Raw genomic sequence first — 17,603 nt, forward strand, 5'->3', positions numbered from 1 at the left:
ATTGACAAAAATTCGAAAAAATATTTTGTTCTCAGATTTTGATGCAGATTTATGGAGAATCGACCTACAAATCGTTTAAGGTATTCCGCTCGAGAATCGTTTAAGGTATTCCGCTCGAAAATCAGATGGAAATTGGCCAAGATATAGCCTTCGCAGTGGGTCATATTCGGGTTTTTTACATTTTCCATCAGGAAAATTGACAAAAATTCGAAAAAATATTTTGTTCTCAGATTTTGATGCAGATTTATGGAGAATCGACCTACAAATCGTTTAAGGTATTCCGCTCGAGAATCGGATGGAAGTTGGCCAAGATATAGCCTTCGCAGTGGGTCACATTGGGGTATCCATGGATTTTGAACATTATAAAGGGGACCCATCAGGAAAATGTTGCAGCTTCATAACAAATTAAAATTTAAAAATTAATTAAAGGACCCTAATATATTAAAAATATTACTATTTTTCCTCTTTTTAATTTTTTGCGCGGTTGGCGAAACATAACCTAAGTTGGTATGTGCTTAACAGAATATGTTAGCAACAGAGAAATTTTAACAGAATCGGGGACTTTTCAACACTGAATTCTAGTGTTGTTTCTAGCTGTAAAAAAGCTTGTAAATTGCCAAGCTGGCAGCACTGTCGTCGTCGTTGTGGAAAAGTTGGTCGCAGTGGTACTTTCTGATTTCACATTCATTTCGCGTCTAATTAATTGCTTCTTATACTACGATTTAACTACCACGGCTCACAGCCAATACGGGTGGAGCCTTGCCGAGCAGGCCCGCTTCCTTTGAGCACCCCCAAGAAATTCAAAAGACTGAAACCCCCGAAACTACAAAAATCGCTGCACCTGCACACATAGACGTGTATGCATCGCGATTTTCAACATCACTAGCAATCGAAAGACTTTCTTCCATTTAATAGAGTAACCTGAAAGGGCCCCCGCAGCCATTTAACGATAAACTGTGCCACACTCTACCCCCAGAACGACCGTCCGCAAAGCAAATAGAATTAAATAACAGGGAAGAGATAGCCAACAAGTAAAGTGGGGCGCGCAGGGCGTTATTTCAGAGTTTCGCTTTAAGTCTGGACAACGACGACGACAAAACGTAAGTAGATTGGAATTTCTTAATAGCTTCTTGTCTTAGCACGAAAATTGAAAGAAAACACTGAGCCAACTCACACAGATGTGTCGTTTTTGGTTCCATGAAAGTGCATGTGGCTGTCAAGGAATTTGTCAGTTAAGTTCCAGGGCTGCCACACTTTTTGACTAACGGTTCATTTTCCTCATAAAAGCTTCCTGTGTTTGGCGTCGTGACGCTGCTTTCGCTTTTTTTTTTTCTAACAAATTTTTTGAAATTTTGTTGTGTTTTAGCGAAAATTTGTAACCATGAACGGGCAGAGCCCATCAAAGGTGGATCTGTACATCACACACCTGGATCACGTTGGCCCGTACCTGAAGATATACGGCCAGGTCAACAGAGATGCCGCCTTCTTAGTTAGCAAGCGGATCGAGCAGGTGCTGCCCACATGCTTCGCCATCGAGCCAAGCTGGTCTGTGGAGCGCCAGCAGGCGTTGCTCACGCCTGGCACTTTCTGTGTCTTCAAGAGAACAAATGGACCCGCTCCTGGGGATCTGGAGTATATGCGTACCCGGGTGGTGAGTGCCGAACTGGAGGGCACGAAGATGCGCACTGAAATCGAGTACCTAGACTACGGATTCAAGCGCATGGTAGATAGCCATGATGTGAGTTATACAAGCCACAAGAATAAGGATCAAAACTAATCCATTACCTCTTTTCTCCATCCCAGTTAATGTTCCCCAAACAGCCAAAGCTGCTACAGAACCTTCCACTGCTCTGCACGCAGTACATAGTCCTCGGCATTTGTGCCGAGTGGGATCAGTCCGATCTAGCAGTGGTCCAGAAGCTGATCGTCAACCAGACCGTCCACATCGACATCGATCCGACGCAGATCTGTGGCCAGAAGTTCGCCCGAGTGCGCTGGAACGATTTCGAGCTAAGCGAGTTCTTGGTTCAGCAGAAACATATTGGCGCCGCACTGGCCAACCAGCTCATGATGGACCATTGCAAGAAGCTGTGGAAGGATGTGCCGCAGTCCACCCCCGAGGAGAAGAACAACAACAGCATCCAGGGCACAAAGACACCAATGGACATAGCCAGGGAGCAGTTAGCTTCTCGCAGATCCTTGGCCGCTCGCCTGGATGCCCAGCGTTCTGTGAACGTCACGCCCCCACGGCCCCTGAATACGGAAGCAGCTGACTTTTCGACTAAACAGCTGCCTCTATCCAATGTGGTATGTTATAGCTCCATTTCCCAGAAGCTATTTCAATAAACAAGCTTTGTTTTTGCAGACAAATGTGCAGGTGCTAACCCCAAGCCTGGCCAATACTCAGAAGACGGCATTTGTGCCGGGAAATCCTTACAATCGTGCCAATTACCAGCCCGCCGAGCCGGCTGCTAACCAACCTTATGTGCCCAAGTCCCAGCCCCGATCGATCCACAACTATTACAATGTACGACTGAACAAACCGGTGCAGAACATGCCACCACCCCTTTCACTGCTGCCGTTTAAGCCAAGCTCAAACCAGCAGCCAAACTACGTGCCCCTGAGCTATGCTCCGCGTTTTACGCCACCGCCGCATATGGCTTTGTCCCAGCGAGCTGTGCAGCCTACCATTCCCGCTTTCCGAAGTACCAGCCTAACGGTGGGCCTCACCTACGATGTGTCTGTCAGCTATGTGGAGAACGGGCCGCACTTGTTCTGGGTGCAGTTGAAGAGCTCGGACAACGATCTGGACTCCATGATGGGCCAGATCGAGCGGATGCGCCTGCAGCCCTTGGCCAAATCTCCTGAAGTGGGAGCAGCATGTGTGGCCCGTTTCACGGAGGACAGACACTTCTATCGCGCCCTGATCAGCGCAGTTTACGATCAACGCTATCGCGTCGTGTACATCGACTACGGCAACTCGGAGCTGCTGGCCATCAGCGACATTTACCAAATACCCCCTGAGCTGCTTCAGATTAAGCCGTTTGCCTTCCGTTTCGCGTTGGCCGGCACCAAGGAGATTGAGCCGATCGACGAGAGCATGAAGCAGATCTTCAAGAACTCCGCCTTGTATAATAGCTTCCAGCTCACCGTGCAGGCACCGGAAAGCGTGGGATCCATGCAGACCTGCCACCTAAGCCAGCAAGTAAGTAGGATGATTATCCAACCAATCTTAGTGCCACTAATGAGTTCCTTATTATTTTATTATTTCTAGGGAAAGAGCACCCTAGAGTTCCTGCGGCAGCTGAAGAACTCCCGTCAGGCCTACCCCAAAGCTGAGAACCTTAAAAACGATGACGCCGTGGAAATTCGATATATTGACTCTCCTAGCAACTTTTATGTCCAGAAGGTGTCCAATATCGGAGAGTTTGAACTGCTGATGGACGAGATGTTCTCCTACTATAATGCAAACCAAAAAGTGCCTGACCAACTGGTCCTGGGTGCTCCGTGCATCGTTAAATGCGACCAGGAGTGGTACCGAGCGGAGATCCTCCGCGTTGATGACTCTGTGATTGTCCGCCATGTGGACTTTGGCTACGAGCAGAACGTGAAACGTCATCTGATCGGCCACATTGCCGAGAAGCATTTGAAGATGCCGCGACAGGCCGTCAAGTGCTGCCTGAAGGGCTTCGAGAACAGCGAACTGAGCAAAGACAAGATCACCGACCAGTTCGAGATGTTGGCCGAGGAGTCCAATATTCGCCGTCGTACGTTTAGCGTTCGAGTCTTTCGCATCGAACCGGACGGCCTGAACGTAGTAAACCTGCTGGCCAAGAACCTGAATGTGATGAAGAAACTGTACAAACTGTCCATGCCCTTCGAGCAGTATCTGTCGCTGGAGAAGGGCCAGTTTAACGGAAATGTTACTCGTACAGAGTCACTGGTCTCCTCCGAACTGGACAAGAGCAACGTTCTGAACTCCACCAGCATTGGGGAGAGCGAGGAACGTTTGCCGTTGGTCCAGCAGTCAAGGGAGAAAGCGCCTCCAGTCCAATCTGTTGAACCTCCCAAACAGCAGCCACCCAAGAATGCCAAGCATTCGGGCGACTGGGACAAGCGCAGTTCCACCTCAGCCAGCTCCAAGGAGAGCAAGCGGCAGCAGCAGCAGCAGCCAACCCAGCGCATCGATCACAACCTCGACTCCAGCTTCGAAACCCAAAGCACTGGCAGCTATACCAGTGGAATGAGTTCGCCCCGCAAGGGCAATCGCAATCAGAATGGCCGCTCGCAGACCAATTCGCCCAGGACTCCAAACGGAAAGCAGGAAGCGAACAAAAATCTGTGAATATGAATAACAAAATCCACAAATAACTATTTATATCTATCTCCATCGTTCCAGACGCTTCAACGAATCGCCACGCAAGAACCAAGACGGCCAGAACCGAAATTCGCCAAACCAGCGCTCACAGAACGCTCCGCAGGGCTTTGCCCAGAAGCCACAGCGACAGAAGTCTACCTTGGATGGGACCGTCAGCTCGAAGCGCTCCAGCGGCATGGAGAGCGATGCAGCCTCGACAGCCTCGGAATCTGTCAAGCCCGAGAAGTATGTCCCGTTGGACAAGCCGTACAGCTTGCAGGACATTAAGACTCCGCTCAAGGAGGTAGCCAGCCTGTCGTGGTGGGTGTCGCCCTTCCAGTTCTATGTGGTATTGAAGTCTGCCGCCACCAAGTACGAGGGTGTGCTGCGCGAGATGCGTCAGTTCTACCGCCAGAAGCAGCACCAGGCTCTTCAGCTGAAGGTGGGCTCCACAGTTGTGGTGCGACAGCGCAAGGACAATGCCATTCTGCGAGCCACGGTGGTGGCCTGCAACCACATGATGCGCAAGTATCGAGTCTTCTGCGTGGACACCGGCAACCTGATCACCGTCACCTCGGAGGACTTGTGGCAGCTGGAACAGCGCTTTGCCGATCCCCCCTGCTTGGCCCATCGCTGCAGCTTCCACAGCGTTGTGGCCAACTACGAACCAGGCTACATCGTGGACCGCATGGAGAAGTTTGTTCCTGTCAGTGCCAAGGTGGAGTGCGAGTTTCTCTCCAAGGAGAGAACCAGCCACAGCTCAAGTGGCCAGAATAACGTAAGGTCGTACACGGTGAACATGTTTGTGAATGGAACATCTCTGAGGGACACGTTGGTCAAGGCTGAGTTCCTCACTGAGGTGGCGCCAGAGGTTCGTCTTAGCCTCCTGGCTGGTCAGCAGATCAGGGGCAAGTTCACCTCCATTCGGGATATGCTAAGCTTCAAAGTGCAGCTGGATTACTGCAACAACGTGGACTTCCTGTGCAGCTACGACGACACAAAGTTCGTAAAGTCCAACCCTGATTTGGCCAGACGCTTCAAGGACTTCTACGAGGGCAAGTCGTTTGCATTCAACGTTAAGAGTGTCTGCGAGAACAACATGTGAGTTAGCCTTGAGATTTTGTTGCTAAAAATATAAAATATTCAAATTTATCATTTTCTTAAATAGTATTCACTTGCGACCTGTAATGCCCCTCTTCAAAGATGACCGCAAGGCCTTTGTGTGCGCCCACCCCGTGGTGTTGAGCTGTTTCAAGGCCCTCGTGGTCTACACCTCAAAGCCCTACCGCGTCTTTGTCCAGCCCCAGACCATTGATGGCGTTATGAAGAGTCTCTTGGATGACATGTTTGAGTTTTACGAAGCTAAAGGTGATTGGAGGCAAAAGTAAACAATAATATGACAGAAAGTAATCCCATTTTTCTCAACCAGGCGACCGTCTCAGGAAGTACGATGCCGGACAAGTGTGCGCCGCCCACAGCTCCGATGGCAACTGGTACAGAGCCCGAATCTCTGGCAAGGATTCAAAAGCAGAAAACATCGAGGTCTACTATTTGGACTACGGAAACACCGAAGAAGTGAAGCGAACTGATCTGAGGACATTGGACGATCAGTTCTACAAGTTCGCCAGCGGATTTGCTGTCGAGATTAATCTGCCCTTTGGCCGTCCCAGCAATGAGTCCAAGCTGCAAGCGCGCGTCTCTGAAGTTCTTCAGGATCAGGTGGTCACAGTCACCTCTATTGAGGTGCGTCGCACCCACATCATAGCCGACATCATCCTGGAGAACAAACAGAGCATTACGGATATGATGAAGGCGGAAAAGCTGATTCCTGGCCAGGACTTGGACTACATGCGCAAGCAGCTGGAGAAGGGCAAGTCACGCAACTACGAGTACATCGAAACGGTGGACCTAACCCACGACGACGACGAGGAGGAAAAGGGACGCAAAGATCAGGGAGGCAACATCAAACAGAATTCTCCCAAAAAGAAGCAACAAAACGACAGGGAACGAGAACCGAAGAAGCCTAAGCCATCGGAGCCAGCAGTTGCTCCATCGCCAAGCTCATCTCCAGCTAGCAGTCCGAAAAAGGCGCCCACTCCAGTTCCCGTGGAGCCACAGCCGGTGGTCAAGGCAGTCCAGCCAGTCCCAGTTCCAGTGGCAGAGCCAGTCGCCAAGCCAGCTGCTGTTGAAAAAGCTCCCGAGCCCATTCCTGAGCCTGAGAAGCCAACTATCCCTCTAGAGGATCCCTACAAAGACATGGAGAAGGTAGTGCTGAGCCACTGCGATAATCCCGGCCGCTTCTTCGTCCACCCGATCGATCAGTTGGAGAAACTGCATCGCCTCCAGGAGAACCTGCAGATAGTCTCACCCTCTCTCCCGCAACTGAAGGTGTATGTGGATGGGGCTGAGTGCATTTCCATGTATTCTGTGGACAAGAGCTGGTATCGTGCCAAGATCCTGGATGCCGAACTGATGGTGCTCCAGTTCATCGACTTTGGCAACACCGACTGCGTCACTGACACCACTGACGTTAGGGAGAGCATGTGGACGCACATCGATCCGTTCTGCCGGCCCTGCGCCCTGCCCATCAGCCCGAAGGACACCGTCGATTGGGTGGATGCCGCCAACAGAATCTTCAATGAATCGTATACGAAAATTATCCATTACGAGTACCTGTCGCAGGGCGACAGCCAGACGGTCAGCTACGTGAAGCTGTACATCGAGGGCGAGGATGTGGCCAAGAAACTGATAGACGAGGGCTACGCCAAGCCCCTTGAGTACGTGGTCAGTGGCAGCAGCTGCTACATTTCGCACGTGAATGGCATCAATGACTTCTACATCCAGCTGGAGCGGGATTCCAAGGCCCTGGAGCTGATTGAAATGTTTTTGAGGGACAACGAGGAAAAACTGAAGCCCCTGGAGACTTTCGAGAAGGGTGCTATTGTGGCAGCTCTCTTCGAAGACGATGAGCTGCTGTATCGAGCCCAGCTGCTGAGACAACTGCCCGATGCCCGTTATGAAGTGCTCTTCATTGATTATGGCAACACTTCTACTACCTCCAAGTGCCTGATCCTAAGCGAGGAGATAGCCAATCTGCCGAGTCTCTCCAAGAAGTGCTCGCTCCGCCTGCCGCAGGATTATGTCTCCTTTTCGCCGGAGGCTGAGACTAAGTTCGCCGAACTAACTGGCGAAGGCGAGCTGGTGTTCACCACCCAACTTCTGAAGCCCAACAAGGACCATGTCAGCATCCATCTTCTCCTGGACGGGGAAAACATCCTGGAGCGACTGCTCCCATTATGCAAAAAGCGGGAAACAAAGGCGGCCAGCAAGGAGTCGCTGGCGGAGGGATCCGTCACCACCAAGGCGATCATCACGCACGTGGAGAGCACCTCTGAGATGTACCTGCAGTTCAGTGAGAAGGATCCGCTGATGGACAGCATTTGTGACAAGCTAAACGACGGGAACTTAGTGCCCAAGAAGGAGAAGGCCCGGGTTAATGACATGTGCGTGGTCCAGTTCGACTGCGACAAGGAGTTCTATCGCGCCAACATTCTGGAGATTCTGGGGGATAAGTATCGCGTCCAGCTGATAGATTACGGCAACAAGACAGTGGTGGACAAGCTGTACGAGCTGCCCGAGGAGTTTGCTCTCATTCATCCCGTGGCCGAGATCTGCAGCATGGAACCGTGCGTGGACTTCGACAAGAACAAGACACTCGCCCTGGTGACCCTCGATGCGCTGCTGGACAGCTGCAATGGCAACGTGGTGGTGGAGTATGTGGACAAGTCGGCACGTCCGCCAGTGGTTCGATTGAAAACCAAGGACCCGAAGGGTCTGAACATCTACGATCAGTTGAAGAAGCTGATCGAGGCGGAGCTGAAGGTCCTTCAGAAGAAGAACGAGAACTCCGAGTGCATCATCTCGCACGGCAGCTCCCCCAAGAGCTTCTATGTGCAGCTGAAAAACAACTCGGCGGACCTGGATGTGATTGTGAAGGCGCTGGAGGGATTGAAGAAGGAGGAACTGCTCCACTTGGACAGCAACGACAAGGACCTAATTGGCGTGTGCTTCTCCCAGGAAGACGCCTTGTTCTATCGCTGCACCATCAAGTCTGTGTCGAAGGACAAGAAGAGCTTTGAGGTATTCTTGGTGGACTACGGCAGCACCATGACCGTGCCAGAGGTCTGGAAGCTGCCACAGGCTATCGGTCACATTCCCGCCTTGGCCCTGCACTGCCAACTGACCGAGATTCCCAAGGATGTGCCGGATGAGAAGCTGAACGAGGCCTTTGCCGTGCTGCTCGAGCAGCACTTCGGCGAGGTCTTCCAAATAACCACACAGCCCAACGAGGAGGAATCGAAACCTCTGTTGGCTGTTTTGCGCCTCAACTACAAGGACTTTGCCCAGGAGTTGGCCAGCACGGTGGCCGGAGTGCAGAAGCCGCTGGAAGCGGAGCTGCACAACTGCATTGTGGTGCAGTACGACGATCCTAGATCGTTCTACGTGCAGATGGAGAGTGATGTGGCGGCGCTGGAGAAGATGACTGATAAGTTGTTGGATGCCGAGCAGGAACTACCTGTTTTTACTGACCTGAAGGTGGGGGCTCTGTGCGTGGCTCAGTTCCCCGAGGACGAGGTCTTCTATCGCGCCGAGATCGTCAAGGTTATGGAGGATGGCAAGTGCGAGGTGCACTTCATTGACTTTGGCAACAATGCGGTGACCCAGCAGTTCCGCCAGCTGCCCGACGACCTGGCCAAGCCGGAGCGCTACAGCAAACACTGCGAGCTGGAGGCGGCGACCATTTCCAAGTGCGACATCGCCCGCCTGCAGACGTTCATCGATACGCGCTTCTCCGAGACATTCCAAGTGGAGATACTGGCCATCAAGGGAGAGGGCACCCATGTCGTACGGCTGTTCTACCAGAGCACCAACATTAGCGAGAAATTGCGCCTGCAGGACGAGCAGTAATCCTCTTCCGCCACTCGAGGGACATATCCACGAATAGGATGGCAATTCAGGAGGAAATTGTGATTAGCTTTTGGCTAAAACATGCGTTGTATTATCGATTTAGTTAAACGAGTTAAACTTATTCAAACGGCGGAGGCATATATGAGGATACCTCACGATTTGAATTGGCCACGAAGCTTCATTGATTTTTCAAGAAAAACCAAGTGAAAGCTACTTTTTATTTCTAAATAATCAAAGAATACTGAAAAAGGAAGGGAAAATCAACATTATCACCACAAAAAAATGATAAAAACGAAAAAAAGCGAACAAAAAAAACGAAAAAATAGTAAAAAACTCAAAAAAACATACGAAAAATACTTGTAAAACCGGAAAAAAAATACAAAAAAAAACTTTGAGATCTAGATACAATTTTCACTAACGAATCAGAGTTAGTTAAAGGAAAAGGACGATTTATATTTATATATTTGCTCAACAATTTTATATAATCAACGAAGCGCTGTTGAAGCTAGCGAGTGGAGAAGTGGAGAGAATACTGAACCTCCTGGTTAATAATTTATTTTATTCTAACTTAATTTTGAATTTCTTTTCTCGATTAACACACTGAAGATTTGTTTTTGATTTACCTTCTCTTTTATTTTACTACCCTTACTATCATTTAAACAACAAATATTGCAAAGCGAAGACTAAATTTAAAAACACAAGGATATTGGAATATAGGCTTATGTATGAAAGCCTTTAATCACGATGTCATATTTTTCTACCATTTCTTTTTCATGTTGTGAACAAAATATTAAATGCAAACCAATAAATGCGATGAAAAGTAAACTAATCCTTGGTGTTTCCTACCTGGTAGATGGTCCTCCTACCAGGTAGCAATTAGGCCTCGAACCTGGAGGATTTATGGGTTTATGGTTACCTTAAAATTCAGTCAGAATGTAAAGCATTTTTAGATCTAAGATCTAGAATGGACATGCTAAGGAGAGAATACCTGTGTGACAAGCCGATAACGAGGGAATTAAAGCGTCTGCCCACATTTATGACATGGGGTTAGGCCCTCTATTCTTGGTACCACTGTGTCGTATCGTATCATTCATTAATTTTTTACTTGAATCGAATATAAAAACACATATTTGCTGTCGTGATTATTTTATTATGGAATCTGAGATCAATTTCGATTATCATTTATTTGCTAATTGAATGAGTAGCCAGCTAAATCAGAAATATCCACATTGAAGCTGTCAAAACCCCGAAAACAATTCAATCTCTGGAGGTATCAATTTCCATTCGGTGCTGTTGTTATCACGGTATTTTTGGGAGAGCATAGCATTTTCTCTTTGCTGCCTCTCTCTCTAGAGCTCTTTTCCGAAATTTCCCATCGAATTTTCCGCTGCAACAGTGTCATCTTCATATGTTTATGTTTGTGTTCGCTTTATCAGCGTTTTTCGGGCTCAGTGCTCGGAAATCGTCGGAGTCCGAAAGGGAGAAAACTGAACGATCGTTTCAATTCTACGTCTGCGGTTGAATTGAACGGTTCCGGCTATATTGTTTGCTCCGTAACGCTCGCCCTTTTCGCATTGCCCGGCGTACAATCGGGTGTCTGTGCGAAGTGAAATTGCTCTCAGCATACCCTGAATTAAATGTTAAATATAAAATATTTAAAAAATACGAAAAAAGAAATAATAAAGTTTGTTTTTTGTGTCGAAAAAGTGATTTGTGGAAAGTGAAGAAAAATGTTTAAGGATAACCGGAGGACACACTAAATGGGATTATATTTTAGCAGTTTCTATTCGTAAGAGGTAAGTAATATTTTAGATTTTCCTCTAGTTTTGAGGTCTCAGGGGTTATCATCAAAAGTAGAGCCACATAATAGTAATATTCCAAGCAGATTGCACAACTGCTCTGCGTTTTCTTTATATTAAATTTTCTAATCTAGAAACTTAGCATTGAAATGTGACTCAGTAGCAGTACCAGCCCCAGTCTCCGTTCTAAGACTCTAGAAAAGCATAATGCGATAGAATCCAAGTTAAATTGATTTCAATTAGGGGAGGCCGACGCCTCGGCGAAACAGCAATTGAAGGCATTCCGAGTACACCATACAATATCTTAAAGATACAATAAAATTTATACTGAAAAGCACTATATATACTTGAGAAAAGGTTCTAAAGGGGAAAAAGCAAAAGTGTTTATACAGTAATTAACTCTCGAGCCCGACCACATGCTTATCAAAAAGGGGGAGACTAATTTTTACAGTCTGCGTTCCACAAAAGTCACCCAGCACAAGAAGGTACCAGGTGCACCAACCTACAAAGTAAAGTTACTAGGAACCGCTGACACTTCCCTACTATGTGTATTGAAAGCTCTAGTTAAATAAACAAAAGTAAAGTTATGGAAATGCGATATAGCTCCACCGACATTCCGATACTTTATGAGTGCAACTGTAGCTTAGGGCTCCAATCTACTGGCTTGAATTCTTTTGTTTTCCGTTTCTCCATTCGCGCGGGGAGAATGGTTTCTTGATTGTATTTAATTGAAATAAATGAACGTGGCTTTTTTTTCCATTCCTCCACCATTCTTGCAGTGGCCTTTTCAATTAATTTTTTTCTGTTTTTTTTTTATATTTCACTTGGCATCGCTGTGATAATTTTCAAAATAGTAACCTTACTGCGGAAAGGGGAGCAAGCTCGATAAGGAACTCAAAGCACTTGACGTGCTCTGATAAGCCTTCAGTTTTGTTAACAAAAATATGATTCTTGCTCAATGGCATTTCTGTGGGGCCATCTGGGGAGGAGGTAACTGAGATATGACGACAGAATGAAAAGAAGATCTTTCTTCACAGCATCACCGGGAAAAGTCAAAACAAATAAATCTTTATCAGCGTAGCGTGCTTGTGAGAAATGTGAATAAATCTTGAAGCGCCCCTCCAGATCCAACACACACACCTGTTGGTTGTTGGTGGGTAAGGTGAGGGGGTGAGATACTCCACCGAAAGATATATTATATATATCTATGTATATCGGACGGCTGGCGACGCCCACAATGTGTGACAGGAACTATCCAAAGAGCACATAAATCCATTCACAAATGTTTAGAATGTTATTAAAATATTTGATACTAATTTCGAGTTTTTTTTTTCGTTCTGGTTCCAGCCATTTTTTAAGGGGGATTTCGATTTCATGTTGCTTTGGTTTTTTTTTTATGTTATCCCCATAATCGCTTGGCCCCAACGAGCAGATAAATAATCCCTCGTCGTTATATTAATCATATTGGCAGGGGCAGGCTGCAATCCGTTGGTCTTCAAGAGGTGGGTGTCGGGGGGATTGTCGGGAGGACCATTCCGATCCGTAACCCATTTCTGCCACCCCCGATCCCATTCGCAGTTCCCATTGTTTGTCTGGTCTGTGGCAGCCGCTTGATTGAGCCTAATATATAAATAAATATTGAAACAAATGCGGCCAAAGTGGAAAACATAAATTCTGACCCACACCCGTTCCACCTCTAAAGGCTAAGTCGAATGAATTTCTTGGGGGGAGATTGCTCCTCCATAAGAAGATAATTCTGGCCAGGCATTAGCCCTTTTTATGGCCAATTTCTTTGAATTCTAAGCTTTCTACCCTAACAGAAAATTTTTGATATTAAAAGCGGAAACGAAGGGAGTCTCGTCGGTCTCGGAGATCTCCTCGATATTATAGCTTGTGCCATAAGTTTGCAGTTGGCTCCCCGCTGTTTATATCTTCATCTTGCTCTCGCCTTACGGCTTAATTTTAATTTAAATATATGAAATATATTTATAGCCATTGTTGCGGTGGCTGTCAGTCCCAAAAAGTGTGGAAATAGCTTCAATATTTTCTTGTTTGATATTTTTCTGCTTCGTTTTTTTTTTCCTCATTTTTTTGCTGATTCGACAGGCTGCTCTAATGACAGAGGTAGGAGCACACTGGGTGGCAAAAGTATGCCCCTACTGGGGGCCTGACTAGTGTCCAGCACTGTTCCTAAACGCATGTGTCTCTCAAGTGGAGCGCAACAATTTTTGGTTAAAGGCCAATCCACTTCAGGCCAGCTGACTAAAAACCGAAAGGGGAAAATTAATAATTGGGGGAATCATGCCAGCTAAAAGGGGCACCATGAATCATTTTAGATATGTTAGCTAATGGTTACTAACTTTAACTTTTTTAATTGATTACCAACCTTTTGTTTCCTTTGTAACTGGAAAAGATCTTATCGAACGAATGGGGGGTTCAATGCGTCTTACTTCTGCCACTTCGATGGGCTTCAAGTGATTTGCCAATTTATGGATGGATTTCGAAACGTCGTTCATCATTCGCTGGTAAATAGAACTTGGCCATATGCTGACACCTGACTTCGCCCGAAATCATCATTTTGCTTGGCTTGCCAAAAATATATACTTTAGCTGGGATAGCAACTTTTAATCCGTATGTCACCAGAGCCCACCCCTAGAAAAATTACAATACTCAAGATAAATATTACTCATGAGGTTGAGTTTCCATTTTCAATATTTTCACAAAGCAAAATATCACGCAAAGGCTGATACAAAGTCTAAATCACAACGTGGCAAACGTGCAATTTTCTAATCGCCCTTCAATGGGGCGTAACAGAGACATTAACAATGGATTCTGGCCATTTTCATTTTCATTTCAATTTCAATTTCCCAAATGTGCATGCCGAACAGGGCCAGATCATGTTGAGATATATGTACTTCTTCGAAGGTATAAATCACATTGAACCATTGCTATTTCTGGCCCCAAATCGATTATTGTTTTCATTTGAATCTTCGCTTCCTTTTGGTTTTTGGCAAATTGTGAAAAGTGATTCTGACACTTTGAATAAAGCCATAAAGGAATTCTAATGGAATATCTATTTGATTTATTGCCACCCCTTTATTCTGTTTGATGTTGAATTAAAAGATATACATATAGACCGATAAGATACTATATATATTCCAGAAAACAGACACCGCACACTTGTTTCCTAGAAGTCTTCTCTATTAAATGGCGGAATCTATAAAACTCTGAATCAGTTATTTTCGGGATGGTTGCTGGTTTTTTTATTTTTTTATTTTGATTATAGGGCTTGCAACTATTTCCGCCAAAAACGAAACGGAATCATCTTTTGTATTTTATTTCTCTGATGTTCATGAATGTTGTCCGTCGAATGACACTGATTGTTTATTACGTATACGTAATATGCGCATCACTCATACGCAGAGACCTGGGGCTTTGTTTGTTTGTTGGTTTGTTTGCTTGTTGTTTCTGCATCTGAGCGCTGGCTGGCATATATGGGCTGGATCCCAACTAATTCCATTTGCAAGGTGCGGGAGATGCGCTTGATTGAGTGCTTTCAGATTCGGATTTTCGGATCCGGATCCGGATTCCACCCCCTATCATCATTGAAACCCACTAACCCAGACCCCCACCGCTCGGCAATGATCTTGTAAATGGCTAATTCGAAAATAAACGCTGCGACGCGCCTTAATCTATTGTTCTAGTTGCAATCGAGAAAATAAACAAGTTATCGCCGAAATTTACATTTAGATACCCCTCATTGGGTGGGGGTGGCAGTATCACATATGTATACAAATTAAAATGAAACCATTTATTTTGGCAGAGCATGGAGCTGCATTGGCGGCTGCTGACGTTTATAGTGATTCTGCAAAGCCTGCTATCCCAGGGATTCGTCCTCCAGGATGACCGCAAGTGCAAGTACGGGCGGATTGAGAAACTCCTGCGAATCCGATGCTACGACCTGGACCTTAAAGAGGTTCCCCAAAACCTCAAGACCTCGGTGGAGGTAAGTTTACGGCAGACGAGGCAGATTACGGCGGGGTTACGATCTCGTAACTTAATTCGTCATTCGACCCTCGCCACATTTACCCCCAATTGAGCTTAATTAAAGAATAAAGAAGTTGCCCACAAACATGAATTTATCCACATATGTACGGACATATGGATGGGAACTGGGAACAATCCCCATTGAAGCCCAGCCCAGCCCTACTCATTCGTAACTTCCAACTGTCATTTAATGATTTAGCAATTTGCTGGCTATTTGTGTAGGTTCTGGACCTATCATACAATCGCATCAGGAAGCTGAAAAGTAGCTCGTTTCAGAAGTACACAGACATCAAGTTTCTGATGCTCTATGAGAACATGATTTTATCGGTGGAGCCGGGAACCTTTGAGCCGCTCACCTCGCTCCAGGTAACAACCACATCAAATTAATCAGCAACTGTCATTTTAATTAATTTGATAATCGGCATGCCCAGGAAATAGATCTATCGAGTAATGGACTGACAACGATACCCCTCGAGTTGTTCCAACTCCCTCGTTTGAGAAACCTCTATATCGACAGTAATGAGCTGACTTCCCTCGATCTACGGGGTTTGGAGAAGCCCATTCGGGCTCCTCTCGAGTACCTAAACATTGCCAATTGTGAGCTCAAGGAGCTGCCAGATTTTGGAATAATGCCAAGTAAGTATAATTATTTATTTTAACATTATTTGTTGAAACACTGTATGACATTTCTATTTTTGTAGAGCTCTGGCAACTGAATGCTTCAAAGAATCCTCTGGATAACTTCCAGGTCGACAGCCTGGCCAACTTCTGTCACCTGCAGGTCATCGATCTGACCAAGACGCAGATCAGTCAGTGCGGCTGCCAGCAGGTCACCAACCACATTATGATGCTTGGCGCCAATCCGAAGTTCGTGCCCGTTTGCATGGGTAAGTGAGGCATTCGCCATCTACTACCACTGCAGTGGAGCTGTGGGGAGCAGCTGCTAATTTTGGCACATGACCAATATGCAATTCCATTTTCAGAGGCGCTCGACGTCCGCGAATGTCCACTGCCCTACAATCGGACGATCCACTCGCCGACATTCGCCAGTTGCCAGACGAGTGTGCAGCTGGCGGAGACGAAAAACTTGTGGCTTTTTGCCGCCGCCTGTTTTGGAGGCGTGTGCTTCGTCCTCTTAGGTGAGTCTAACAAAAAATTCCATCTAATAAGTATTAATATTGTTTCTCCTATCAGTGGTACTCTACTGCTTTGTGAGATGCCGTCGAAAACGAGTCCAGAAACGTATGCAGAAACGCAAGCCGTTCGTGATCTCGCCCAGAAATGCCATCAACCGTCAGCCGGAGGACGAGCCTCTGCACTGTGATATTGCCCGAACCTAGCACTCTAGTTAGCCATTTAGTTGTTTAGTTTTAGTGGCCAGTTATTTATTTCCTACCATTAACGCCTTAGTACAACCGTCTATCTAGCGAATATATCCTATAACTTTTTACCAAAATGAAACACACCAAAAACTTTACACAAAAACTACAACTGTTGTCGAAACGCAATCAAAGAAAAACGCCTTGCTCAAATGCCAAAACTTAGCTACTTTTTAACATAAGAAACTTAGTAATATAAGGTTCTAATAAAAACCAAATTCTATTTATAAAATTGGACATAAAATGTAAGATTATTTCATTTGAAAAGGACTTGCTCAGCAAGCAGTATTTTTTTAGTATTCTGTTTGAATTGGCGGCCATTTGTAAGTGTTGGTCAACTCTCGTTTTGTGGTTGATAGTTTTTATCGATAAATTTCTTAGCGGCCATTTGCAACAGGAAGGCGCCATTAAAAGGGACATAGGTGCTTTTATTTAAGCACTCTTAAATAGAATAGTTCATAATATTTATATTTTATTTTTGTTTAACGAAGATGGGGAGACTTCTAATATATCAAGTGCTTCCCATTTTAAGATTATTGTGATAGATTCAAAAGACATCCCATAAGTATGCTACAGAAAATACAGTAGCTGTAATGGGGGATTCCTTTATTATCAAAAAATGTGATGTATGGGTTCTAAATAATTGTAGACACAATTCATTATTAAATACAAATAATAATTATAAATTTCGATCGGAAGGTAAATTTCTAGTGAATAGTTTTAATCAGTATTTAAGATCCTATTAATTTTGTTTCCTGGCACAATCGGCAACCCTGTCTTTCTCTTAAGTGCTCTTTTGAATTTCTCCTCTCACCTGCCCCAATCTCAGTTTGCTTTGGCACCTACATTCGCACCTATGCGCTCTCTCTCTCCACCTCTCTTTCATCGTTCGTTCTTCCGCTTATAGCCGGTCCAGCAATAGCCGGCAAGAAGAGGCAGAAATGAAATCCAAGCAAGCGGAATGCAAAATACTTTTCCTTTGGCGCCTTCCTCCTCACCGATACACACATACAAACATACATAGCACATAGCACATACACCCGTATGCCACAT

At 45.9% G+C, this 17,603-nt stretch overlaps 2 protein-coding genes across 2 annotated transcripts; both read left to right on the forward strand.

Moving 5' to 3' along the window:
- Positions 1-596: 596 nt before the first annotated feature.
- Positions 597-10,150, forward strand: LOC6495647 (maternal protein tudor). The gene is made up of 8 exons (XM_001959259.4): positions 597-1,100; positions 1,367-1,738; positions 1,804-2,307; positions 2,366-3,205; positions 3,275-4,341; positions 4,400-5,458; positions 5,526-5,725; positions 5,787-10,150. The coding sequence occupies exons 2-8, from the start codon at positions 1,382-1,384 to the stop codon at positions 9,323-9,325; spliced, it is 7,566 nt and encodes a 2,521-aa protein (XP_001959295.1). The 5' UTR covers positions 597-1,100; positions 1,367-1,381; the 3' UTR covers positions 9,326-10,150.
- A 519-nt stretch (positions 10,151-10,669) lies between these two features.
- LOC6495648 (leucine-rich repeat-containing protein 4C) lies at positions 10,670-16,787 on the forward strand. Its single transcript, XM_001959260.4, has 7 exons — positions 10,670-11,121; positions 14,948-15,130; positions 15,394-15,537; positions 15,603-15,807; positions 15,873-16,058; positions 16,155-16,310; positions 16,366-16,787. The coding sequence occupies exons 2-7, from the start codon at positions 14,951-14,953 to the stop codon at positions 16,509-16,511; spliced, it is 1,017 nt and encodes a 338-aa protein (XP_001959296.1). The 5' UTR covers positions 10,670-11,121; positions 14,948-14,950; the 3' UTR covers positions 16,512-16,787.
- The last annotated feature ends 816 nt before the right edge of the window (positions 16,788-17,603 follow it).

Source organism: Drosophila ananassae, chromosome 3L, assembly GCF_017639315.1.
Source record: "Drosophila ananassae strain 14024-0371.13 chromosome 3L, ASM1763931v2, whole genome shotgun sequence".
Classification (NCBI taxonomy): domain Eukaryota; kingdom Metazoa; phylum Arthropoda; class Insecta; order Diptera; family Drosophilidae; genus Drosophila; species Drosophila ananassae.

Excerpts from the sequence above, each read along its gene's own strand:
- LOC6495647 (XM_001959259.4), top strand. The coding sequence starts at position 1,382 with ATGAACGGGCAGAGCCCATCAAAGGTGGATCTGTACATCACACACCTG. Across the intron at positions 2,308-2,365 it reads AGCTGCCTCTATCCAATGTG|ACAAATGTGCAGGTGCTAAC; the intron begins GTATGTTATAGC and ends TTGTTTTTGCAG. Across the intron at positions 5,726-5,786 it reads TGAGTTTTACGAAGCTAAAG|GCGACCGTCTCAGGAAGTAC; the intron begins GTGATTGGAGGC and ends TTTCTCAACCAG.
- LOC6495648 (XM_001959260.4), top strand. The coding sequence starts at position 14,951 with ATGGAGCTGCATTGGCGGCTGCTGACGTTTATAGTGATTCTGCAAAGC. Across the intron at positions 15,538-15,602 it reads AGCCGCTCACCTCGCTCCAG|GAAATAGATCTATCGAGTAA; the intron begins GTAACAACCACA and ends CGGCATGCCCAG. Across the intron at positions 16,059-16,154 it reads GTTCGTGCCCGTTTGCATGG|AGGCGCTCGACGTCCGCGAA; the intron begins GTAAGTGAGGCA and ends TTCCATTTTCAG.